This window comes from Borostomias antarcticus (assembly GCF_949987555.1).
Source record: "Borostomias antarcticus genome assembly, chromosome: 5".
NCBI lineage: Eukaryota > Metazoa > Chordata > Actinopteri > Stomiiformes > Stomiidae > Borostomias > Borostomias antarcticus.
Genome location: NC_140238.1, coordinates 9,389,274 through 9,416,787, shown reverse-complemented (window position 1 = coordinate 9,416,787; position 27,514 = coordinate 9,389,274). Strand labels below are relative to the sequence as shown.

At 47.1% G+C, this 27,514-nt stretch overlaps 2 protein-coding genes across 2 annotated transcripts in view; both read left to right on the top strand.

Annotated features, from left to right (window-relative positions):
- The window catches only part of LOC311309268 (uncharacterized protein), a gene marked incomplete at its 3' end in the record, with an annotated part of 10,066 nt that extends 1,073 nt beyond the window's left edge, over positions 1-8,993 (top strand). The window contains exons 2-6 of the mRNA XM_084438454.1: positions 1,634-2,807; positions 2,992-3,236; positions 5,820-5,948; positions 8,155-8,331; positions 8,590-8,993. Coding sequence (XP_084294580.1) covers positions 1,705-2,807; positions 2,992-3,236; positions 5,820-5,948; positions 8,155-8,331; positions 8,590-8,993 — 2,058 coding nt within the window. The 5' untranslated portion in view covers positions 1,634-1,704. The remainder of the gene's footprint in view (positions 1-1,633; positions 2,808-2,991; positions 3,237-5,819; positions 5,949-8,154; positions 8,332-8,589) is intronic.
- On the top strand, positions 8,894-27,514 carry LOC311309144 (uncharacterized protein). The gene is made up of 19 exons (XM_084438323.1): positions 8,894-9,011; positions 9,761-10,037; positions 15,431-15,747; positions 16,462-16,501; positions 16,727-17,295; positions 17,544-17,853; positions 19,576-19,887; positions 20,028-20,893; positions 21,183-21,305; positions 22,375-22,486; positions 22,578-22,822; positions 22,956-23,068; positions 23,201-23,249; positions 23,395-23,493; positions 23,714-23,825; positions 23,942-24,163; positions 24,415-24,576; positions 24,992-25,120; positions 25,495-27,514. Exons 2-19 carry the CDS (start codon positions 9,830-9,832, stop codon positions 26,346-26,348), a joined length of 4,842 nt encoding a protein of 1,613 aa, XP_084294449.1. The 5' UTR covers positions 8,894-9,011; positions 9,761-9,829; the 3' UTR covers positions 26,349-27,514.

Here is a 27,514-nt window from a genome sequence, read left to right as displayed (position 1 = left end):
TAGCCAAGACGAAGACTTAGTCTGCTGTCTGGTCTGTATCCGCTCAAGAACCGATCCCATACCACATATGCATGACGTAGCCTATGTACAGGGAACAAAACATGTTTCTCTTGGACCACAGTGAAACACGCTAGGATGTCACAATACCAGAAATGGAGTTGTAGATAGAAGAAGAGTGATTTGATAAGCTTACGTTAGCTAGATAGCCAGCTAGATAGGCATATGTTTTGCATTGACTGGCATGTTCTATCTAGCTAACATAGCAACATGACTGAGCTGACAAAACAACCTGGCTAGCTAGCAAATAGCATGTTGACCTGCAGCTTGCGTCACAAACATGGTAAACTAGCTACCATGGATACTACAAAGGGATACATACAAAAATGTTTATTGTAAACCTGGCAAAGAATTCTGGAATCTAAGAAACCGACTGGCTAGAACTAGCTAGCTTACGTTAGCTAAAAACTGACCTCAACAAGATGTAATTGGTGGTTATGGCTACCACTAGCTAAGCTAGCAAGTATTGCTATGGCATATGCGCTGGGTGAGCAACTTTCATTGGAATGAATGGGCTGCCATTTTTGAATGCCTCATCGAACATAGCAGCTCCCTGTCTGAATTTCTGTCTGCATTTTCTGGTCAGTAAAATCGACCAAATGTCAAGAGGTGGACATCATTGGATTCCTTGCCGGACTTGCCAAGCAGGAAATGTCTGCTAGTCGTGATGCTAATTTTCACTATGTTCTACTACATTCACTTATGTTAACAATGCTGACAATCAGAACCATAGTAGTTGTTGCTTGAAAATCAAACAAAATATCAAGAGGTGGACATCATTGGATTCCTCTTCGCTTACAGAATCTAGCCAGGTGCTTTTGAGCAGTTTGGAGTCGTTATGTGGATGGTAAATTGACTGCACTTACATAGCGCTTTACAATGGCCTCTCATTCACCCATACATTCACACACCCATGGCAGCAGCTGCCATGCAAGGTGCTAGCCTGTTCATTGGGAGCAAATTTCTTGCCCAAGAACACTTCGACACGTGGACAGGCAGAAGCTGGGTTTTGAACCGCTGGCCCTACGATCATTGGAGGACTCACTTTACCTCCTGAGCCACAGCTGCCCCTCGTTATAAGCATGGAGAATATCCACCCATTGACCACCAGTCAGTTGGAACTTTGGTTCAAGAGCAAAATACATTTCCCTATTCATTCATCTACGGGGTCCGGTGCAATAACTGTTGGGCATATAATGAACTAAATGGCCAATTACTGATTGTGAGCTCCAACAGGTATCATTACTAGTATCATTGAAATTACTAATTAGTGCAGGCTAGCTAGTTAGGATCACCGTTTACGCAAAGCGTCACTGTAGAATTGCTCCATTCCAGTGTTACATGTGGGGAAAATTGGGGCATGTCCTTGCTGTTGTGTGATTAGCCAAATTCCAATGACCAAACAAAAATTCTTACTTAAAAGTTCACTCCCCTTTATACCAGATTTGCTTCGCTGTTTTCCCAGATTCTGGGAGAGCCTGGAACAAGACCAGTTCATGAAAGTCTCAGAGATCGAAATGCTTCTAAAATTGTCTATTTGTTTCCCTCATCATCTCCCTCTATTTGTCATTTTCAGGATGCTGACTGTGGAGATGAACATAGTGATGTGAGGGGGCTGGCTGCTCTCTAGATGACTGCATCACGTTCATGGCCGCTAAGAAGAAGAAGAAGGTGATGGTGCTTCATGACGAAGGGGCCGCTGCCCCTACTGCAGCGCCAATGGCTTCTTCCCCCCCTGCCCCTTTTGTTTTCAAACCAGGACAGGTGTTTGAGGAACAAGGCATTCTACTCACCAAGGAGGAAGTGGACATAATGGCAAAATCCAGCCCGGGGTCAGCAAAGAATATAATTAAAGTCTCTGCTATGCTCCCCTCAATCGAGTCAGCTGCCAAGTCCAATCCTCAACTGGAGAATTTACCACCAGACCGCACCTCCAAAGGTGTTAAGGTCACATTGGATAACAACAACATGTGGAATGAGTTCTTCAGGTGCAAGACAGAGATGATACTAACCAAGCAAGGTTGCAGGATGTTCCCTTATTGCAGATTCCGCATCTCTGGTCTTGAACCCTTCCAGAAATATGCTTTGCTCATGGATATCCACCAAGTTGACAACAAACAGTACAAGTGGACCGGGAAAGATTGGCAAGCCAATGGCAAAGCCGAAACCGATATACAGAGACGGCCTTTTGTTCATTCTGAGTCTCCTAACACTGGGCACTATTGGATGCAGAACCCAGTGTCTTTCTACAAGCTTAAGCTTACCAACAACACAGAGGATCAGGAGGGAAACGTTGTCTTGCACACATCACACCACTACTTACCCCGTCTGCATTTGGTTCTGGCAGACAAAGCCTCTGAAGACATTCAGCTCGATGGACCTGACATCATAACCTTTACATTTCCCCAGACTGAGTTTTTTGCCGTCACATCGTACCAAAACCCGCGCTTCACTCAGCTCAAAGTTGACTACAACCCTTTTGCCAAAGGGCTTAGAGAGGATGGACTTGGCTCCTTCACTATGAAGCTGAAATCAAGTCCCCCAAATGCCTCCAAGAAAGATGAGGCCAAATCATCCAATGAGCTGAACCCTATGAAGAAAAGCTTGAAGTCTCTGCTGGCAAACAACAAACCTAAAAACACTAAAGCAGTAAATCATGGACTCAAGATGACTGAGATTGTGAATGTTACCGATACCCCTGCAAACAAGGGTGCATCAGACAGCTCTGAGTCAACTGAAGAAAAGTCTAGGTAAGTAGGACAAAATGGATCTGTTCTTTAATCGGCATGCCAACTTGTGATTGTAATGTATGTTAACAGATACATGCATATGAATGAATTGTAGTTATTAACAGGTGTATATACTTATGGTACAATTTCACAATCACACTAAGATAGTTTTGCCCTTTTCTTTTGACGCATGTCCCTCTTCAAGGAATTTCTCAGAACTGATTCGAGAGTCGCATGTAAAACTGAGGAGATGCAACCTAAAGAAATCCACTACAACTTGCACAGTTCGGCTTACAGAAACTGACAGCTTGGTTTCCAAAGACAAAGTAGAGGAGGTAGCTGAAAACAAAGTCATGCCTCCCATTGCACACCCCAAAGGGCCATCTGGGAAGACTGTTAAAAAGACTACAATCCAGGAAAGCGTAATGCCGACCAAGGGTGTTCAGAACCGTATCCTTCCATCTTCCTCCAAGAAACCAGTTCAGAGAATTCCTCAGGCAGTCACAAAGCAGTCAGCTGACGAAAGAAGTGGAAATGGTCAAAAACCCTCTGTGGGCTCCTCTATAAACTCTGAACCTCAAAGAACCAGTTCTGATGGTCAGGTGCCAGAGAAAGCTAAACCCCACAAACGGCCTGCACCTGTGCCTTTGCCTGCCCTTGCACTATATCTACAACAGCTGAGGTCCAAATCAAGCCCTGGGAGGACCAAACCAACATCTCCCCCAGTAATGCCCTCAATGTCATCACCTCAGCTAACCACAACCTCAACATCCCCCTCCTGCTCACAGTCATCACATGTTGCTGCTCCCTCTGCTGGTTTGAACACTGATCCCAGTAACCCAAATACATATCCTGATGGCAAAGCTTCTAACAGTGTTTCTGGTTCAACGTTCTGTCCTGCCAGTCAGGCCTCTGATCCTGTTCTACTTTCTGATCCTGCAGCTGAAGCTACTGATCCTATGGCTCCAACACATAGTCCAACCACAGAACGCTCACATCCAAATGCGGATGCTCCATTTCCATCCACTGAACCTGAAACTCAGACCCCAGTCCCAGACCCATTGTTACCAGACACTGGCCCAGTGTTACCTTCCTCAGATCAGTCATTAAACGCCCCATCACCACCTTTACCTATGAGCCCTTTCTTGACAGAAACTGTCATGTCATCAGCCCCTGATCGAATGTTACCATCCCAAGAATCATCTGAGTCTGCCACAACAGTGTTGTCAGTTCAAGAGCTACAACCACATTTACCTGCCACAATGAAGTACAGCCCACCTGATTTACAGTGCCATATTTCAGACCTCTCCTCCCACTCCCCTGCACTGTCCTCATTGTCTATCCTAGCCACCTCAGAACCCCCAACTGTCCTCACCTTACCAGGCCCAGAGCATCTATCATGTGGTCTTGAGCCTCTGTCCAGTGGATGGTTACCAGACCCTGGGCCGTCTCTACTTTTCCATGCTGTTGTAAAACCTGCTCAAGCCCCCTTATTACCACCCCCTACCTCATCCATAGAAACACTTGGACCATTACTAGCTTCGGGGGTCCATGTGGCTGTTCTTGAATCTACTGCTGAGGCCTCTATGCCAGGACTTGGGCAACCCGGTGGGGATCCTGTGCCTGCTTTTTCTAGTATCCCAGTATTGCCTCCTCCCGATCCATTTCTAACAAGCTTCACCTCATTTCTGCCAACCCCTTACTCTGGTTCACTCAACATGGGGTCTTCTTCACTGTTTTCTACAAGTCGACCTTCTCTTTCTCACCCTGGCACTCTGGATTTTGCGTCTGTCTCCTCCCTCCCCACAGACCATGACCCATTTCAAGTCAATGACCAGTCATTACCTTTCCCTGCCACGCTCTCTCCCCTTGCACTCCCGTTGTCACTCTCTCCCAGTTTTTCTTCACTAGGACCTGACCCGTTGTCCCCCACCCCATCATTTTCTGAACTGGTGCACTTTTTTGCAAACAATGATGATCTGGAGATCGATGAAGACTTTCCAAGCAATGAGCCAATTCTTCCAGTCCCCTGTACGCCTAGTATTGAAACACCCGTTATTCCAGTTCATACTCACCCAACGGCTGGCAGCAAACCCAGGAAACTGAAGGGGAGATCCAGGAAGAGGAGGGGTGATAAGACTCGGAAGGTTCCAGTGAGTGTCCCTGCAGATATGAAGCTGCAGCCCAACCTGGAAGAGGTGGAGGAACAACTCTTCGTATCTTTTACCTCCAAGGTAAAACTATAATGGTGAAATGATGAAAACCATAATCCGGGATGTTGGTGAGACAGTGCCATGCTGACCTTATCTAGCTATGAACTAGCTTTGTTTGCTAATATGGCTTCACAAATGAAAATATTAGTCCAGAGAACCTCGTTGTTCGAAGTTGACTGTTGTTGCCCTACAAGCGGCCAGACAGCAGCATCCCCGGATTATGGCTTTAATGGTGAAATGGTGTCTCTGTAGTTGTTTCATTGTGTTATGTCTGTGCTTCTCATCTTCCCTTTTTGCATTGTGTAATAAACAGTCATTCTGCCATACAATTCTCACCATTTTGATATTATGCAGTTGAACAGTCCCCCTAAAGACAGGCATCTGAACATTTCAGGAAGCACTTGAAATCCACATTGGAGACTCCGCCCCAGCACCTCAAATAGTAGAGGCACCACCTCAGAAAACCACCTCAGAGACCACAACAAATGGTAAAGGAAATGTTTCATAATCTAACATGCCTCTAAGTAGCTTCATAGTGGATCAACTAAACCATTCGTCCCCATTTTTCTTTCTTATTTGAAGGTACAGAAACCCTGGAGGAAAGAATAGCTGCCCTTGAAGAGGTCCTTCTGACAGATTTAAAGCTTATGAAACATCGGCAGGTCATACACCCTGTGTTGCAAGAAGGTAAAACTCAATGCACCCAATCGCTGTGCAATTGCAAAGTGGTGAATGAGTGAAGTGTGAGCTACCTGTATCAAATTCATAGTAGACTTTTAACTTATTTATTTGACTCCTATTGTTCTGCTTTTCTGTGAAGTCGGCCTGAAGATCAGCTTGCTGGATCCAACTCTGGTCATAGACTTGCAATACCTGGGCATTCGTCTGCCCATACCTCCACCTTTCTCCACTCCAGAACAGAGCTCTGAAGATCCGGCACCTTCTCCAAGTTAGTCATGGTTTGGTAACAGTTCTAGAGTGTATCTGTGTCTTATGTATGATCCACAGATGGTACTGATTGAAGATATTTTTCACTCAAAATAGACATCAAACAAGATGGTCTTTGGTTATTCTCATGTCTTAAGGTAGTTCAGCGGTATTTGTCTCCAGAACGGGAAAGACTAATGACTTCACCCAGATTAAAGGCTGGAGAGAGAAGTTTGTTCCCGAGTCTTCTTCATCATCGTCTTCATCCAAGCCTGAAGGTACTTCCAATGATGTAAAGTGGTGTTATGTAATTTATGCTTGGAAATACAACCACTCTGTGGGCTGCAAGGGTAAATTCAGCCAGTTCGAGCAGTTTGGGTATGCCCACATAAAGCCATACAAGAACACCCCGTGTTGCTTATTGAATACCAGGTGTGGTCAAGCCTCTATGGGAAGAGGCAACCCTCCAAGCTAAGCTTTTTTCTCAAGCTATGGTGCCGACCCAAGCCAAACAGTGGTCTACAAAGACATGGTTTTCACAGAGGTACTGAGGTAATGATAAATCCACCCTTTGGATTTATCATAACAATAGAGATATTTCCGAATTTAAACCATAGAAGGAGAATATTATTATCCTACCTATTAGGTTTAAATCTTGGAAGTTCTAAAGTTATGGCACTGGTTTCCCAGGCACAGTAAGCCTGGTATAGAACTAGGAAGTCCTTTTAGTGATGTATCCATGTATTTCAGGCCTGGGTTACACAACGTTAACATGAGAATGACAATGAGAATGAGAATCACCTCCAAGTTACACATAACGTTTTAACAGTGTTGCCAGAAGTTATCAGGGTCACATGGAAACACTTTCGCAACACCATTCACAGCACCGGGCATGTGCATGCCTGTTGTAAACAGACTGACGGGTATCTATAAATACTAAAAATAATAATTTAATAATTTGTTTCGAAAGCACTTATTTAGGGCTGCCTGTCTTCAACCAAAGGACATATTGGTCAGCCTGTTCTCAGGGTGATCCTATCCTTTGTTAGTAATTAACTAGTAGGCCTAATTTGTTGTTCAGCATACATATTATTATTGTTGTTTCTTTTGCTGTAGACTTACTAGACCATGCGCTTCCACTCTTGCTTCCACTCGACCTCAAGTTGGTCTACCCTGGATCATATTCCATAATAACCTCTCATTTTGTCCATCCATCCAAATGATTTAAATAAATGCACTTTCCATAACTGAATAAAATCAAGAGTTTTGCTAGAGTCTGATCATGCTCCCCGTTTGAGGTGGCAATCCGAGTCTTAAATCAGTCATTTTCTCTTGAAGTTCCGGTAAAATTAGAGATGTTTAATATTATCTGAAGTTTTTAATCCTGATGCAAGTGACCTGCATGATCCCAGTCTTTTCAAAATCGTGTTGTCAGTGACTAAAAAGGCCATGCCTAGATATGAGACAATGTCAGACTTTTAATCTTTTCAAAGTGTTCTAGTGTATGTTTGGAGATTGCCTTTTTCTAAATTATATGAAGCTGCTGCTATGTCTTTGGAGATTGAGTTTTGACTATTATAATGCATAAAGAATAACAACAGATTAGAATAGCAGAACATAATTGAATCGAATAGAATAGCCTAACAAAATGAAATGACGATAGGCCTACATTTTACAACCATGCATTTTAGATATTGGGCTGGACTTTAGACCCTTTTGTAAGCACCCTGCTCAAAATACGCTCCCACAGCTATGTATGGAAGCAAATCAGTCATCACAACATAAATCATATAATTAGGAAACACAGTCTATTTTATTAATGCTATATGACCTATAGCCTATTTTTTGTCTATCAAGCTTTATTGCTCAACTAATAGAATCTTGGTCGGACAAGAGTATTTCGACCAAGCAATCACATTGAATCCTACAATCACATTCTGGGCTTACAAATGATGTGTCATAATTTAACTGTACAATAGCCGAATGTGCTCCATCGTTATCAAAACGAGATTACCTTCGCCTGTTTACACGAGGGCAGAATCCAGCTAAATGAGAATGAAAACACCCCTTCATGGGTTTTCACAACGCTAACGCCGTGTTTGTGTAACTGAGAGGTGCAAACGGGAACCGAAAGTCCCGTAAATGGGGGGGAAACGACGCCGTGTAACCCAGGCCTCAGTAAAGGGCTAAGCTTGATCTTGTTAGTTGAGCTCCAATTTGTTTTACAGTTGCCCCAAGCTCAGATGGAACCGTGTCGAAGAACCTGTCAGCCTTCTGCAGCGACATGCTGGATGAGTACCTGGCCAATGAGGGCAAACTGATTGACGAGCGTGCCGCCAGTTTCTCCCAAACGGTAGTCACTCCCGTGACGTACGAGCTACCCACCAAGAGCACCAGCTACGTCCGTACCCTGGACAGCATCCTCAAGAAAAAAACACTGGGACCCACCTCCTCCATAATCTCTGACTTTATCCCTCCATCCAAAAGACCAAAACTCCCTCCCCCGAGGCCCAAGAAGCCCAGAACCACTGATACGGGGCAAAAAAAGGGCTCCAAGCAGAACTTAACCAAACCATTAGAGGCTTCTACAACTGCACATCCAGTTACACCTGCATCTGCACCAAAACCTTCACTAACCCCTGGTCCCTCTGTGTCACAATCAGCACCATCAGAACACACTGCTCCTGTAACCCATAGCCCAAAAGCCCAAGACTCTGTCCAGAAGAAGAAAAAGAAGAAGAAAGCCAAGGACTCATCAGCTCCACCAGATCACACTGCTCCTATAACCCATAGCCCAAAAGACTCTGTCCAGGAGAAGAAGAAGAAGAAGAAGGAGAAAAAACCTAAGGACTCATTAACAGAAGCACCTTCGGGAACCTCTGCTGACATGGCTCCCCTGGAATCAGACTCCGAACTGGGGCCATCTCCTGAGACACACCCCTTCCCTAACTCCAACCCTCTGATGACCAAAGGAATGCTGAAACAGAAGGATCTGGAGGACGGGGTCACGTGGGAGGGCAAACCTCGGACCTATATCACAGGGGAGAGGGCAGAGGTCGCCCTCTAGTCTCTCTTCACCTTAGAGGTAAGTCAGCTACAGTACACCCAGTATACACCTGCTTATACTTATTAGTTTTACCTTTTTCATCCTATGAGATGTACAGAGCCCACTACTAGGAGTCCTAGCCACAGTAAATCTTTCCCATTGCCAATACATTTTTGCTTTGTTCACAAAAAATGTGTCTCAGTAAAAGTATAGTACATTCCACTTAGGAGTCCTTTTACTTCCACAGTTTAGAACTTTAGGAGCTTCCTCAGAGGCACGTACACTCTTCAAATTCATAGAATCCAGAGCTTGAGGAGCTTCCTTGTGTGTTTGGCCCTTGTTCTACACTAGTGCAAAGTGCCTGTCAAAATGCACTTCGATTACATAGTTGCATCCCCCATTCCCTTATATAGAACTATGTGCATGTGCTTGAAAGAATCACAGCAGATGTCCCCTGTTGCATTCAAATTGAAGTAGCTAGCTACACATAGTTCCATAGTCATTGAACATGCGCTGTGCTTTTGGGAACCGATTTAAATATTGCTCAGAAAACTATGTAATAATGAAGGCCCCCTCTGCTGTCTGAAGCTTATGGGCAAGAAAGAAAGGCAAGCTTCACACTTGTTGCCACAAAGGAACATGCATCATGGGTGAGGGGACAACATGTTTACTGTGCACTTGTATAGACCTAAACGCATAATGTCAGTTGATGTACATTCATGTTATGAGGGAAAAGTTACCCACACGCTAGCATTTTAGTCTCAACACTTCTCCCTTCATCTCCCCAGGGTTTTGTGTGTGAGAACCCTACAGCTCCTGTCAGGATCATCAGGTGCCGTGCTCCTCCCTGCCTCAACATGTTCTGTCGCCTGGGCTGTGTGTGCTCCAGCCTGGCGCAGGAGAGGCGTATCACGCACTGTGGCAAGACAGAGTGCATCTTCGGCTGTAGCTGCCTCCGTCAAAAAGTAGTCCTGCTGAAGAACCTGGAGGGGCTGGACTCTAGCACCTCGGATGAGGGCTTACCCAAGAAGAGGAAGAGGACAAAGAGGATGAGGATGGCGTACGGTGAGTAGATATGTTGTTGTGGAAATTACAACCATAGAATGAGAACATTATAATTTATAAATATATAAATTACCAGGTAAATCCAGCAAGACCACCTACTGTAATGACCAACTAAGGTTTGTAGCTGATTCTCGGTGGATTCTCCAGTAGGGTATGACAGCGCCATCTACCCTGTATACCTCAATAATGGGTAGGTGCCGCTGTCATACCCCATTGTGTCACACATTTACCACGGCACAATGTTATATAGCACCTAGCAGCCAGAGGGCACTGTGTGCAGGTTTTGAATGGGCACTCCAGTGCCAACCTTGTCACGTCAGAAATAATGTGTGCAGTTCTTAACAAAACAACTTATTCTTATCACATTTGATGCAGACAATGCCCAAGAGTACATTTGTGATGCCGACTGAATCGGATGAAGCGTTTTAATGCACTACATTTCAGAATAAGCATTTGTTTTATTGCCATGCAGTTTTTCAACATACTAGGAATTTGCTTTCGGTTGTGGTGCATAACATGGAGACAACATTGGCAGGGACAAGACAGGAGAGTGCAAAGAGCAAGTACAAAATGCTAGTGCAAAAAAAGATAAGCTAAGAAACAATACAAAAGTAGTGCAGTCAGTGTATATACTGTGAGTGTACAATGTGTATGCGAGTGTTTGTATGTGTATATGGTCTGTGCGGCATGATATATGAGTGCTATACAGTACATTCAGTGGTCATGTGAAATGTCTCTCAATGGTGGCTGGGGGCGCGGGGAGTCAGAGGGGGACACAAGCCTTGTTGATGAAGCTGATGGCCGTGGGAAAGAAGCCTTGTTGAGGAAGCTGATGGCCGTGGGAAAGAAGCTGCATCTGTGGCATGTGGACGTGGCCCTGGTGGACTGTAGCCTCCTGCCTGAGGGGAGAGGCACGAAGAGATTATGGCCGGGGTGGGTGGGGTCGGCTGCAATCTTCCTGGCACGCTTCAGGGTCCTGGAGTTGTGCAGGACCTGGAGGGAGGGCATTGTACAGCCGATCACCTTCTTGGCGGATCGGATGACACGCTGGAGTTTGGCCCTGTCCTGTACTCGCGGAGTACCAGATGGTAATGGAGTAGGTGAGGATGGACTCTGATGGAGGTGTAGAAGAGTACCATCATTTTCTTTGGTAGTCCAATGTTCTTCATCTGCCTCAGAAAGTACATCCTCACCTGTGCCTTCTTCGCGAGGGAGCTGGTGTTTAGTTCCCATTTGAGGCCCCGGGAGATAGTGGTGCCCAGGAAGCGAAAGGAGTCAACAGTGGTCACTGAGGTGTCACTGTGATGGGGTCGGTGGGTGGGGGGATGGCTGGTCTCTTTCTAAAGTCTACAATCATCTCAACTGTCTTGAGAACGTTGAGATCAAGGTTGTTTTGGCCGCACTAAGACAGCAGCTTTTCAATCTCCCACCTGTAGGCAGACTCGTCTCCCTCAGAGATGAGTCCGATGAGGGTGGTGCCGTCCGCAAACTTCCGGAGCTTGACAGACTGGTGGCTAGAGGTGCAGCTGTTCGTGTACAGGGAGAAGAGTAGGGAGGAAAGGATGCAGCCCTGGGGGGAGCCAGTGCTGATGGACCTGGAGTTCGAAGTTTTTGCCCAGCTTCACGTGCCGTTTCCTGTCGGTCAGGAAGTCGGTGATCCACCTGCAGGTAGTGTCAGATACGTGCAGCTGGGAGAGCTCATACTCTAGTGTGGGTGGGTGGATGGTGTTGAAAGCAGAGCTAAAATCCATAAACAGGATCCTGGTGTAGGTGCCTGCGTGTTACAGATGCTGTAAAAGGGCTATGTTTACTGCGTTGTCCACAGACCTGTTTGCTCTGTACGCGATCTGCAGGAGTGGGTCCATGATGGATTTGAGGTGCAGCAGAACAAGGCGCTCAAAGACCTTCATTACTACAGAGGTCTGTAGTCATTTGCATTAGCAACTGCAAATGGTACAGAGTAGTACCCTCTTCATGCCCAGTCCATTTCAAGTCCCTACTGTAGGTCATTGTTGTAAAATGTTATAAGCACTTGAATTCTGTGGCCAAATTTTATTGTACAAAAATGCCAGTTTCTCCACCATCTTGGATTAGATCTCTTAGCTGTTAACACTCATGCACCAGACATGTACGTGGGAAAACCGAGAAGAAACCTTTTATAGGTTTTGCCAAATTTTCAATCTATGGCAAAATCCATCATGGCGGACATTATGAGTCCAAATGTCAAATTTGTTCCCCATGAGGAATGACATACAGTGGGCTCCTGTTACTGGCACCCCTGACTGGTAATGCACAAACAAAACATAAAAAATAATATAATTATAGAGAAACTGAATATACCAACATGTGTGAAATACTGACTTTTAATGTTTCAGTAGAATCAACCAAAATCATAACAATTATTTAAATGCCAAATTTCCACAAAATTAAGATTTCAAAATGATTGGCACCCTTCATTTAGTACTTAGCGCAACTACCTCCAGCAAGGATGACAGCATTAAGTCTTTTCCTGTAATGTTTGACAAGGTTAAGGAAGACATTTGGAGGGATTTTGAACCATTCCTATAGGCAGATCCTTTCAAGATCCTTCATATTCTTGGGTTTGTGCTTATCAACCGCCCTCTGCAACTCACAGTCAACTCTGGCAACTTAGATGGCCATTGCAGAACATTGATTTTGTTGTCAGGGAACCATTTCTGTGTGGATCTTGAGGTATGCTTTGGGTCATTGTCTTGTTGAAAAGTACACCTACGGCCAGGTCCCCGCCTTCTGACGGAGGCAACCAGATTATCAGGCAAAATTGCCTGATACTTGGTGGAATTCATTATGCCATCAATCTTAACCAGTGCCCCTGAACCTATGGAATCAAAACATCCCCAAAACATCACTGACCCACCGCCATAGTTCACCGTGTGTCTGAGGTGCCTTTCCTTTTATGCATCTCTGTTTCGACGCCAAACATGCCAATGCTGTATCTGACCAAAATGTGAGATTTTGCTCTCATCTGACCAGAGAACCTTCATCAGGTAATAATTTAATGACGTTTGGCAAACTCCAAGCGCTTGCTTCTGTGTCTTTTGGTCAGAAAAGGCTTTCTTCTGGCAACCCTTCCAAAGAGCCTGTGGTTGTGGAAGTGGCGTCTGATGGTACTTTTTGGTAAACTTCTCTCACCATCCTCCTCAGTATCCTGGGTGGCAACATGCAGTAGTCCAATACCCATGAAGGTTTTCAATGGTTCCATGTCTGTATTTTTTTTAAATAATTGACCTGACAGTGCTCAGTGGTATATTACATTTTTTGTGGTATATTAAAGCACCTTGAGGTTAGGTGCTTTGTGGGTACAATTATCATTAGTTACAGTCATTATATTTTACATCACAACATGGATCAGATGACTCTTATTTAGGTTGTTTGATCATGTTGGATAGCTCAGAGATAAGTATGGCTAGGTAGGTTATATGTGCCCAAGCGTGACAAAGTTAGTCATGCCCTTAGGGAGTCTGTGGGGATTGGTTGTAGAATTGACTACATGTTCCTAATCAATGCTGTGTATATTCGCTAACGTTAGACTTTATGAGGTAACTCCACATAAACCGTAAGTCCGAATTGGTCTGCAATTTCATATAAATGTGTATGGTGCATGTCTCCCCATTAGATGTTAACGGCTAAGAGATCAAATCCAAGATGGTGGAGAAATTGGCATTTTTTTAAAGCAATGAAATTTGGATACAATTTTCAAGTGCTTCTAACTTTTTACAACAATATTCTATGGACTTGAAATGGACTGGGCATGGGCAGCCAGCTTTCTACTGTACCATATTGTGCCATGTCAATACAATTGCAGATATCTCCAAAAAACAAGGAAATGGCAGGCATTTGAAATTTGACCATTTTGGCAAATTGAGAAGCTACTGCTAATATAATGCTTTAAAACTCATCTTCTCCTGAACGCTTAACCAGATTCAGTCACCATGTGTGTTCTTGGGTATTCTCTCTATCAAGGGTGATAAGGACAAGTCGTTTAATTTAAAAAAAAAAAGTGATTTGTGGCGTTATAAAATGGGCACTTTATGCTAACAATTTTATAATTTTGAACATAAACTCATCTCCCGCTCAACCATTTAGCTGGTCTATAATAGCTCGGTCTGTCCACAAAAAAAATTGTGCTGCACATGCACGCATATGGTTGCAACTATTGTGAATTTGTGCTTGTTTTTTGTTTTTTTCCAATTTGGTCTCTTTTCTTAATTGGTTAGGTTGTAGATACATTTTATAATCACAGTACTCTTGATGGCAACCCTGCCAATAATCTCAGTAACTCAACTTTTGTAAATTATTGCCTTATTACTGTATATCTCACAAAAGGAGGCCCATCACGGCAGCTTTCGTACTGGCACCAGAGCCATAGTGTAGTAGCAGCAACGGTTCTCCATCATCACCAACAGAGTTCACCACTGATTCGCCAGATACTGTACACGCCCACTGTCTGGATAGACCAAGCATCAAGATCAACTGATAGGGCCAAATAGAAACAATACGCCTGGTCATACAACAACAACAGCTGGTAGAGTTAGGCCGGGAATGAGAGAAACAGCAGTGGAGGGCAGTTGTTGACGAACTCTAGTTTGACTGTACTTTTTAAATCTGATCAATTGAAATTTGTATGACCCTCCCCTGGACTCTAATGAAAACACAGTATACCTTTGTCAAATTAAAATTAAAAAAGCATGACCCTCCCATTTTCTTCCAGTGTCACTTAGAATTGCGCTTTAACAAGGCACTTACGACGGAACGAGCGTCTTTTGGAACGAGAAATGGGGCACCAGTGGTCAGAATCTGTATCATACTACACTGAATCCTTTGATTCACGGTCAGACATTTCACAAATGCAGGAAATGTACCTGCTTCGCATTGCCATGGCGCAAGCAAAAAACTGATTGATGCACAGCAAATTCCATCAGTCATTATGCATTTTCCTGGATTTCCAGAATTGAAAGAAATTGACTCCGGGAGTTAAATGCTACACACGCAAAATGAATGAAAATGCAAAAAAAAAAATAACATTTCATATATTCAAGAAGAAAATATCACGTTTCCTCTTCTTCATTACCACAAAGGAACAGGGGAGGGGGACAACATGCTTACTGTGCACTTGTTATAGAATACATTAATTAGATGTGAAGTTAGTATTGGTATTTACGCAATAGACATTCATTTTATCCACTAGATGTCACCGTCACGTCAGCTTTCATAGATTCGATTTTTTATAGATTAGATAAACTATATAAAAATGGATCACACTGATGACTTGCCACAAAGTGTGCTCCTGCTACAAAGATTTCTCAAGAGTGTCACACTATTTTACTTCATGTTTTATTCCTTACTTCCATCAGCTCTCAAAGAGGCGGAGTCGGTGTCCCAGCCTGCTCAGCGTGTGAGGACCCTGTGGCAGCTCAGAGATGTCGATCCTGAGCCGGTGCACAAGCCTACCCCAGTCTACCTCCCCTCTCCCCCAGCACCCTCAGACCCCGAAGATGGAAGCATGACCTGCGCCAGGGTGCAAGTGTTCCAAAGAAGGAAAAAGGAGCAATCCAACCAGCCCACTCAGAAGAGCAGGGAGCAATCCAACCAGCCCACTCAGAAGAACAAAGAGCAATCCAATCAGCCCACTCAGAAGAACAAGGAGCAATCCAACCAGCCCTCTCAGAAGGTAAGACCATGGAATTTATTGCACATTAAAGGGCACCGCATACGCTGTTTTTACCTACCTAAAATCGGTTTCTGGGGTCTCAGAAAAGTTAATTTTAATGTCCTATGCAGAAAAAAAACTCACATTTCGCCCCTGAGCTATCTTATTTCGTCTGTCTGAATGGATTCCTGTGAAAGCCCCGTTGACCAATGAGATGGAGGGGCGGGGGAGGGGTGCCAATTTCTTCATGAAGAGTTGGGACAAGATGTAGCGATACGTGTGGATTTTTGCAGCTGAAAACAGAACAGCCATGCTGCATAATTCCTGATGTGACGCGCTCGACTCGGCTGGAAAAAAATGGCGGAGTTCAGAGCGGCAGCAAACCTGGCCACTAGGGCAGGCCCTGGGCGGGACTATCTGCCCTGGGCTCCTCAATCTACGTCACCAAAACGTCAGTAACAACGCGGAAAATCCGAAGGGCTTGTTGAAGGGTGGAGCTCTCAGGGCAGGAGAAAGTTTGCTGACCATAAACAAACGACTGGGTTGTTTGATATCAACTTTTGTACATTGGTAGGAACATCAGAGACCAACATGTATATGATAAACACATTACAAAATTGATTTAGCATGTGCGGTGCCCTTTAAAGGTCCTCAATTGAAAGGTCCTCACTTTGTTTTTACTTACTACTAGTGCTACAAAAGTATTCTTATGGAGACTAATCTTATCTGTTTCAGGACCGTGTGTCTCAGCCTAAATTAGAAGACTCAGCATCAGGTGGGTCTGATGGTTTAATAACCCCCCCCCCCCCCCCCCCCCAAACACACACACACGCACTCACTCACTCACTCAAATATAGCTCTAATACACATTCCCCTTGAAATCATATTGCACGCTACAAATTGCATACTATTTTATCTCTTATTTTCCTCCTAGTCAGTGCCTAAATTAACATATAAAAATATATCTAAATAAAATAACTGTTTCTGTCCATACTTCTAGCAAGCCACTCCAAGATCACAGCGCAGAAGCCCTCTCCTAACCTACCACCCAGCACGGAGCTCGCCAGGCGCCTTGAAATCGTGTCAGAGTGCCGGTGGAATAGCCGTTCAGACAGGAACTTAATACTGAAGGTGGTGTGTGAACACATGGCTATGGACCGTCTCACCAACCCCTTCTGGGTCAAAGGTTACCTGGTCCGGCCGCTGTCTCAGGGCCTGACGCTGGAGGGGGAGGCCTACGCCGTCACCTACAAAGTCCACATCTCACAGGCTGCACAAGCCCCCAGTGCAGTACCGGTGGTGGAGGTGGAGGAGGAAGAGGATGGTCTGGAAGATTGGCAGAGGGCGATTGAGGAGGATATGATGGAACAAGGGGAGGAGGAGGCACAGAAGGAGGAGGATAAGGAGGAGGGAGAGCTGAGAAGGAGTGAGCAAGAAAAGAAGGAAGAGGAGGTGAAAAAGAAAAGATCGAAGTACCAGGGTCTGCCTTTCATCACAGGCGTCTCTCACGCTGGAGTCCTGATAGCCAATAAGAAGCAGCCAGCTGGCTCAGACCAGGGACTTGTCCAGGTAAGGACATTCACACTCAGGAGTGAAGGATAGTTGTCTGTATGGCACAGATCAAGGATCACTTCTGAAACCTTATCTTTAACCATGGGGGAAAGTTTGGAAAATCTTCTTGTGGTACCTTTACTTAACTGCCATTGTACTCATATCATTCATGATTCTATGTCTATAAAATGTTGGTTCCCTACTATGAGGGATGAGCTATGAGGGCTAAGGCCTGACGCACATCTCTCTATCCTGTTTCTCTGCAGGTGAATGGTAAACCCTACCCCTACGCTAAGATTCAGCTGGGCCAGATGGGCGCCATGCATCCTGCCAACAGACTAGCAGCCTACCTCACCGGCAGGCTGCGGATTGGAAGCCAGGAGCGGGTTAAACCGGCCTCTTCCTCTTCGTCCTCCAGTTCCTCTTCCGCCGCCACCCCCACCACCACGTCCTCAGCCCTGGCTCCCTCTGCTGCTCAGCCCACCCAGTCTGCTGCCACCTCTGCCACTGGCACCACCTCAAAGCCCCAGGATCCTGCCGTCAGTGTGGGTGCTGTTGCCCTCAAGCCCACAGCAGGTGAGGATGACTGATGATGTCTATGATGTGTTGTGCTTTTGTGTTGTCTTATGTGTTTTGTTATGATGTGTTTTGTTATGCTGTGTTGTTTTCTGGTTGTTCCCCACCTGATGAATTTGGAGGGGGTTTAAGTCTGACACCCTCTCACATCTAAAGACAATGTGTCATAGACTATAAGATTTAGCAAAGACTAGGATCATGCAAGGTCACAAGACTAAAACGTACGATAATATTAAACGTCTTTGATTTTATTGGAACATGAAAACGATAGTCGAACCTCAGATCGAAGAGGAACAATGCGAATTTGTCCTGGTCGGAGAACCACCAACTAGCTCTTCACTCGCGAGGATCTTGGAGGGGGCTTGGGAGTTTGCCCAATCTGTCTACATGTGTTTTGTGGACTGATGGCATCATCTGCCTGCGACCTCCAGCACTCTGGATAGGTTCGCAACTGAGTGCGAAGCGGCTTGGATGAGAATCAGCACTTCTAAATCTGAGGCCATGGTTCTCAGCAGGAAACCGGTGGTCTGTCCGCTCCGAGTAGGAAATGAGTCCTTACCCCAAGTGAAGGAGTTCAAGTATCTGGGGGTCTTGTTCACGAGTGAGGGAACCATGGAGAGGGAGTTTGGCCGGAGAATCGGAGCAGCTGGTGCGGTTCTGCAGTCGCTTTACTGCACTGTTGTGACGAAAAGAGAGCTGAGCTAAAAGGCAAAGCTCTCGATCTACTGGTCTATCTTCGTCCCCACCCTCACCTATGGTCATGAAGGATGGGTCATGACCGAAAGAACGAGATCACGGATACAAGCGGCCGGAATAAGTTTTCTCCGGAGGGTGGCTGGGGTCTCCCTGAGAGATCGGGTGAGAAGTTCAGTCATCCGGGAGAGACTCGGAGTAGAGCCGCTGCTCCTTTGCGTCGAAAGGAGCCAGTTAAGGTGGTTCAGGCATCTAGTGAGGATGCCTCCTTGGCGCCTCCCTAGGGAGGTGTTCCAGGCGTGTCCGGCTGGGAGGAGGTCGCGGGGCAGACCCAGGACTAGGTGGCGGGACTACATCTCCGCACTGGCCTGTGAGCGGCTAAAGATTCCCCAGGCAGAGCTGGTTGATGCTGCCAGGGAAAGAGATGTCTGGGGCCCCCTGCTGGAACTGCTGCCTCCGCGACCTGACCCCGGATAAGCAGATGAAGATGGATGGATGGATGGATGGATGGATGAAAACGATAAAAGACTGTCTTAAGACAGCTCAGACTGCCACCTTACACAAAACGATCGAGATGACGGGAGCACGCTATGACACTAGCAAAACTCTCATCATGATTTTATTCTGATATTGGAAATTTGTCTGTGACACTGAAATCTGGTGAGAAGTCAGTTGGTATAAGGCCGCCATTAGACTACAATGTGACGTCAGACTTAAGTTCTCTATTGCTTCTATAAAGCGCATTTTGTTGCCTCTGTGTATGAAATGCGCTATACAAATAAAGTTTGATTTGATTTGATTCTTTCATTTCTTAACAAATTGTCTGTCTATTCCCAGTAGCCTGGTGTTGATATTAACCTTTTTTTCTTGATCCTAACTTTTTACAATTTCTTCCACTGCTTCAGAAACACAAATTGCCGATACGTCATTTGTGTGGGAGGACATGTTTATCATGTGTTGTATTAAGCTGGGATATTTTCCCTCTCTATCCATATAAGTCATTACTGTTCTATGTTCTCATTTTTCTAGACGGCAAAGCAGTGCCGGTGCACAAGACGGCAATCCCGGTACAAAAAACGTCCCCATTAGGAGGAGGAGGAGCAGAGGTGCCCACACAGACCAGGTTGTTTGTCCCCGTCCCAGGAACCAACACGGTGGTCAAGATGACCTGCTCGCCCTCCCAGCCCCTCGCCCCCCTCACCGCCAGCCAGAGGATGGTCCTCCAGCCCCTCCGCTCCTCTACAGGGGCCACTGTCTACCGCACCCCCCAGGGGAAGCTCATTCAGCTGGTCCCCCTCAGCAAGCTGCAGGCGCTGAACCCCAACCTGGTGGTGCAGAAAGGTGAAGGGTCACATCCTCCATAACCAACGGCAAAGTAGTATCGTAACATTGCTCTAACGTTCTGTCAGACTAGTGATAGCATTGTTGTTATAGCATTGTAAAGACATTATAAAAACATGGACTTTTCACTTTCTTTCCAGGCGGCTTTCTCACCTTAACCAAACCAGTGCCCTCTACCTCAGCATCCTCCTCCGCCTCCCTACCCAGCAGTGTTCCCCCTAGTGGCCAGCTCCTCATTACAGTACCCCCTCCCCACTCTGTGCCCCCAGTCCACTCTTCCACGGTCACACACATTCTATCTCCAGCGGGCTCCGCCTCCACCGCCCTTCCGACTGTATCTGTCCTCTCCAGCCCCAGGTCCCTCACCCTCCGCCCCATCACTCTGTCCAGTTCCGCCCCCAGTTCCGTCCACGGCGCCGCCCCTGCCTTGAACTTCCTGGCCCAAAAGGGCACATCCACCCTGAAAATCATTCCCTCTGTGAGCGAGAAGGAACGAATCCTCTCGGTCTGTTCTAAGGATCCTGCCCAGGGTGTCATTAAGGCCTTACCCGGCTCTTTTACGCTCCTGAAGCCCCCCACTATCCCCCCACTGGTGACCCTCAAACCTGCTGGAGGTCAGATCACGGTCACGGAGTCAGGGGTCAAGGCCCCCCCCACAGCCTCACAACCCTCCTCTGCCCTCCCCCTCACAGTTGTAGGGCTTGTGGAGGGGAAAGCTCTCTGTCACACCCGTGTCGGCCCCGATGCTTCAGGTGCCCTAAACGCCCCGTCGACTTCCAGCAAGGCTCCGGTGACAGGTGAGGAGGACATCATCCGTCTTGTGATCGGTCAGGACGTCATCCGTGTTGGGGAACAGACCAGCAAAGAGACAGAAGAGGGAAAGCGGGAGGAAGAGATAGTGGACGTGACGGATGAGGACGTGGACGAGGACACTGGAAAGGGAACAGACTCGGAGGAGACAGAGGATTCTGAGGTTGACACCCCTGCATGCTATCAAGCTTTTGACGTAAGAATAATACAACTGATGCAACAGCAGCACCAGGCAGTGGCTCCCAATTAGAATGCTGACTCGCTTCATCCACGACTTGAATCTCCATTGAAAGTGGATGGAGGCTAGGCCCAGTCTGATTGCAGTTATTTGGTGTCTGGAAAAAGTTATTCTATTCTTTTGTATAGTTGACCACACACCAAAATGAGATGTAAATGAATACAGTAGCACTCTCTAATTAGGTGGCGTAAAGCTATGTGATCATGTTTAAACAGTATATCAGAGTTTTCTTTCTGTCGTCCCATAGAAGAGACTCCATCACAATGTCTCGGAGAGATGGCGTCGAGAGGATCTGTTGCGGCGCGTCGACCTGCTGAGAGAGGTGCTGGAGCTGAATGAAAAATCCCCTAAAATCTTCATCCTGTGCCAGGTTAGAGCACCAGGCCTGGGGCTGGAACCTGGTCTAGGCCTGTAGCTGGGGCTGGGCCTGGAACCTGGTCTAGGCCTGTAGCTGGGGCTGGGCCTGGAACCTGGTCTAGGCCTGTAGCTGGGGCTGGGCCTGGAACCTGGTCTAGGCCTGTAGCTGGGGCTGGGCCTGGAACCTGGTCTAGGCCTGTAGCTGGGCCTGGGGCTGGAACCTGGTCTAGGCCTGTAACTGGGGATGGGGCTAAAACCAGGTCTAGGCCAGAGGGAGATCGGCCCGGTTTGGGCTGCGCCTGAGCAAGAGAGGGTGGCTCTGGAGCTGGACTAGGGGCTAGCTGGAGTTGGGGAGAGAGAGTGGGGCTGCACTAGGGGCTGGGCTGGGGTTGGGGGGAGAGAGAGAGAGAGAGAGAGAGAGAGGCTGGAGCCGAACTAGGAGCTGGGCTGGGGCTGTGGAGAGGGAGTTAACCTGGAGCTGCTGGGGCTGGACTGGGGCTGGGTAAGAGAAAGTGAGGCTGGAGGTAGGGCTGGGCGATATTGACAAAAACATACATTGCAGCGATGCATTTTTTTTGCGATATATATTGCAATGTATTTTGTTTGTTTAAAACAGAAATAAGCAAACTTGTAAACATACAGGCCTATGTCCTATATGAGGTTAGAACTAAACAGTGATCCTCGCGTCTGCTTACACCAGTAGCCAAGTGTCTTGACTGCGTTCCAAAACGCCTACTAATAATGTGTCTTAGTTTTTGACAGTCATCAAAATTAAAAAGTTGAGCAAAAAGTTTGTAGCATGACATGTTTTGAGTTAACATAGCAGGGAAAAAAGAGAACAACATTGCAGGCCGTTGCGATGCGACTATCACGCATGTGCACATTGCCATGGCGATGCATTGTGCAGCCTTAGCTGGAGGTGGACTTGGGGTTGGGCTAGAGCTGTGGAAGAGCGACCAGGACTTGGAATGGAGCTGGGGGAAAGGGGGTCGGGATGGGCCTGGGGCTATGGCGAGGGGCTGGGGTTGGGGAAGTGTGGCTGGTTGGTGCCTTCTGATTTAATACCAACTTGTTTCTCTCAGGCCAAGCAGGAGATCAAGATCCTTCAGAGGACTAGACAACGTCTGAAGAAGGAGAATGCCACCCTGCTTCGTCAGAGATTGGAGTTCTTCAGGGCTATCTCCCAGCTGACAAGTAAGAGCCAATTATTGTAAGAGGCCCAAGGTAAGACATGGCTGCATTTCCCCATCAAGGACCTTGTTAGAAATAAGTATTTTATCTGCAGCTGAGAGCGGAGAAGCAATCCTGGAGAAAATCAAGAAAAAGTGTGCTGACGAAAAGAGCATGGAGGAATCATCCAGGAGAGCAGGAGAGACCAGCAGCCAGTGCTTCTTAGAAGGCACGAGGAAGAAGCCCTCATTGGTCCAGGAAGTGACAGAAGTGGTAAGCCTACTGGATGACACGGAGGAGGAGACGGACAACTCATCTGACTCATCTGATGAGAACGCTCATGTCATCCATATTATCAGTGTAAGAATCAGTTGTTTTATCAATACTTGACTGTGTGTTCAGTCGTCCAGTTCGTAAGAATATCAGTAGAGTTTGCCCTGACGTGCAAGCGGCTTTATTGTTTGAGAGTAATCGTGACACTACTATTTCTCAGGATGACGAGGATGATGAGGAGGAAAGACAGTCTGTGGATACGGAGACGGCATCGGAAAATGCAGATGTGCAGAGCAAGTGCCCTGGTGTGCCACGAACGAAGCGGGACACGGCGTGAGTGCGGTGCCATGACACCTCCGTGCACTCCGAGACATACTTCGCAATTTTGTTTCGTTTGTCTGCTCGGTCTCAAACGGCCAGCTGCAAGACGTGTCCCTCTAATACATGTTCTGTTGTATTTCACAGAGCCAACACAAAAGAAGAGAGCAGGACGAATAGCGGGAAAGAACAGCCCGTGAGTAGCTGTTTGTTTACATTCTCAGCCCAATCCCCTAGTGAAGCTGTGACGACATGGACAAACCTCTCACGCTGTGTGCTGCTGCCTGGTCTGGGTCTCACTGGCAGTGACCCTGTGATAGACACTCCCTTTCTGTCTCCAGAACCCCGCTAAGAGTAACACCCCAGCATGTTACAAGGACCTGAAGCAGCTGCTGGACCTGGACAACAGCAACCCCTCCAAGGAGACGGTCCTTGACCAGGTGAGAGCACTAGGTCGGCCCAGCAACGCCACACATTTTTGCACCTTCAGGTGTAATGAATCCAATAGCTGAAAAACCTTTCCATCTCTGTTTCTTTATCCGTCTCTCTTTCTCCGTCTCTCTCTCTCTCTCTCTCTCTCTCTCTCTCTCCGTCTCTCTCTCTCTCTCTCTCTCTCTCTCTCTCTCTCTGTCTGTCTGTCTGTTCTCCCTCCCTGCCCAGGCCTGTAAGGAGATCGAGGACCTGAATGAGAAGTGTAAGAAGCTGGAGAAGCTGAAGGCTGCTCTCAACCAGACCAGGACGGAGTACCTCCACAAGGTTTCTCTCCTAACTGGTAATGGGCTCTAAATGTCTGTTTGTCTGTCCATCGGTGTCCAACCATCCATCCACTTTGGAAGTCCACGCAAGCAGGACTGTTTTGATGGTGTGTGCTCTGTGTTCCCCCACTAGGGAAGGGTGTGGAGAGGAGCACCTCCTCCACACAGAAGTCCCAGGAGGACGTCAGTAGGAGAGCTTACACAATCCCTTCGGTGGGCCCAGCTCCACCAGTCCCCCCTAAGAGGGCGGCCCCCCAGCCCCGCCCAGACAGCATCGACAGGCCGAGGACCTTCCCCAACATCCTGTCTCGCAGGAAACCCACCACGCCTCCCCCATCCACCACACAGAGAGAAGGTGAGCCCCCTACCCAACCCTCCCTTAGGACGTTTTCTTCCCTTCCTTCCTGTTCCCCCCCCCCACCCATCTTCCCCCACTCTTCCTGCTAGTCTAGATTGATTCCAGAATGCCTGCACATTTTATGTACTTCTGTGAAACTATAAATTCATTCAAAACTCACTCTTTTGATTGTCTTTGTTCCCCAATACAACCACAGGGGTCTAGAGTTGTTTGTTTCAGATCTCATTTGTGTTCCGCCCCCCCGGTAGGTGAGTCCCAGTCGCTCCATGCCACCTTGCTGCCCATGGGGCAGGTGCCCCTGATGCTCCCAGGTCAGCAGGTCATCACCATGGCGTCCCTGGCCCCAGGCTCCTCCCTGCTCCACCCAGTCTGCCTCTCGGGGCTGAGCCTGCACCCGTCCCCGACGTCAGGTAACCTGCTGGTCCCTGTACCTACGCCCCCCCCCCCAGAAACACCTAGGGCAGCAATACGCAGCCAGAACCCACGTCTATAAGAGCAGTTAGTAGCCGTTCAAGAGACAGCTATTACCCCAGCGCTGTGCGGCTTTCGAATTATCTTTATGTGTATTCTAATAATTAAATTATATTTTTGAATTAATTACCATGTATATATTCTCATATCCTCATTGTAATATTTTATTTATCTTTTCATTTTGTTTCTCTTCTTTTCACTTTTGCTCGTATGATGAAATATTCCTATGTATGTATATATATATATAACATAATATGCCTCTAGTATTTCCAGGTCAACACAGCCCTATATTCTCATCTTCTCTTGTTAGGGAAGCGTTGTTGATTCTTTCTATTTCTCCTCCGTGTCGTCCAGGCGTGGCCTCAGTAACCATCAGCATACCAGGCCTCTCTGGGCAGCCCATCCAGGTGAACGGCCCTCCCCTCTCTCTCAACACCCCCTTCAGCAGCGCAGCACTCTACACCACTACTACCAACCCCTCAGGTAACTCTTCTGCTCTCTGCGTGCACTGGTCCATACTAACCAAATATGCCTGACCTCACATGATATATTAGGCGCGGCCGTGGCCCAGGAGGTAGAATAGGTCATCCAATGATCGGGTCAAGTCCTGGCTCCTCTTGTCCACATGTCCGAAGTGTCCTTGGGTGAGACACTGAACCCCAAATTGCTCCCAATGAGCACCTTATATGGCAGCTGCCACCATTGGTGTGTGGCGGATGGGGGAATGAGAGGTCATTGTAAAGTGCTTTGGATAAAAGCGCTATATAAGTGCAGTCCATTTACCATATTGAATGTATTTCGTTGCGGAATGTGATGCATCGATACTCTTTTCTCTTTCCACCTCTGTCTCTCTCCAGGTCCTAATGTGCTGTCTCTGGTCACGGTACCGCCACAGCCAGCTGGGCAGGGTGTGCGTGGGGGAGTGCAGTCCCAGCTCCAGAACCAGATCCCTGTCCAGGTTATGACCAAAACCATGGCCAGGGCCCAGGCAACTGGAATGCCCCTTCCTGCCTCCCTGGTCCAGGGTGTGGCGCCATCGGAGCAGCGGGTCGGTCCCACAGACTGTGTAGAGATCAGCTCAGATGATGATAACGGTGGCAACAACGAAGACGAGAGCCTGAAGATCCTGCTGGACGAGATCGTCTTCCTCAACCAGCAGATGTCCAGCGAGGAGCCGGGCAGACCAGCGGAGGCGGAGCTCCCTGGCGGACCGCCCTCTGAGAGGGGCGTGGGCGTAGGAGGGGCGGCGGTGGTAGGCGGGGACGACGAGCGCTCCCTCAGCCCGCTGTTCCTCAGCCTGGATGAGGACCCCAGCAGAACGGCGGAGGCGGACGTGGAGAAGGCGTCCAGCAGCCTATCACAGCCGGCGGTACAGTCACACGGTCAGGAGGGCTCCGGAGGGAACCCGGATCCACCGTCTGATTCTGGTTGGGATCCTCCTGCGTCAGGCTCTGGGTCAGGTTCTGGGTCCTGTCCCGGTCCGGTTCCAGCTATGAATGGACATGGCCAGGAGCAGAGCCCGCCGCCTCCCTGCACCGCCACTAAACGAGGCGGCTTGACCCCGCCCCCTCTGCTGCAGATGAAGGTGGGGGGTGTGGCCGAAACGGCAGACGCCAGCGAGAGTGTGGTGGAGAAGAAGGGGGCGGAGCTAGCCTGGCGACCCATGCCCAGACTGGCTCCGCTGGGTTTGAAAACAAACCCACAGACCTAGCACCCACCCACCCACCCTCCACAGACTGATAGACTCGGACCACACTCAACACAACACCATTCTGCCGACCAGAACAGGACTTTTCTAGTTCCAGATCCTTCCATTTCACAGTTATCTCACTCTACACCTGACACATCCAGGCCTGTGCTGCAGTACAGGGATGTGCTCTGCTCAGTGCACCTCTGTACAGAACGGCTGTTACAGGCCTCTATGTGGTAGCACCAAGCACTAAGGCCCAGGTCCTCATTGTCGAGACCTACAATCGGGGAACCATCGACGAACCATCGACAGGAAGCCAGATAAGATGGATAGATGAACATGCATTTATTGTTATATTTTATACACTTTACTGATGTTACACAACTGTTAAATTGTGTTCAGCAAAGTAGCAGCAGATAGGAAAAGCAGAGTTGGCATATAAAGACTTGATCAATGTAAAAGACCTCTGCTACTCATGCTGCTGTGCTGCCTCTCTCTATTTCTCTCTAATGTTCTCTTTTCTTTATGGGATCTGTCACTTTCTTCACCCATTTTAAAAAGGAGATGCAATGAATGATGACACATAAGCTACTTGGAATTACCTGTTCATCTGAGGCTCTTCAGTATTGTCCTGCCTTGTTCTTTCAAAAGAACCCAGAGATGTTTATAGTACTGTATTGTTCTTAATGTATGTATAGTTGATGACTGTTTCTGAGGAACGTCTCTCCATATTGGAGAGGGGTATCTTAAATATCCTCCTGTTTGTAGAAGAAATAATGCCTGTTGTACTTTGAAAAGACAAGGAACATTTCAGCTGCCTCTCCTATGTGTAGTCTCTACACTAACTGACTGATCTCCATTGGAAACATTTGACTTACTCTAACAATAATAATTGGGCCCTTGGGGCATGGGATCTGTTGGTTGACTGGCTCTGGTGTGTTATTGACCTTCACTGAATCTTTACCTGCTCGCTAGTGTATGAAAAGCACTCCCAGACATTCACAATCACTTGTTTTATACTATAAAGTCCTTCTGGTTTGGGAGTGATGGTTGTTGTTTTGTTTTTATTAATGGAACAGTTTTTTTGTTAGAGATTGGCAGTATTTTTATATGTGGTATAATAAATTCTCGTAATGTTGACGGAAGTTGTCGAGACCTTGCAATAAAATATCATGAAGGTGGTCTCA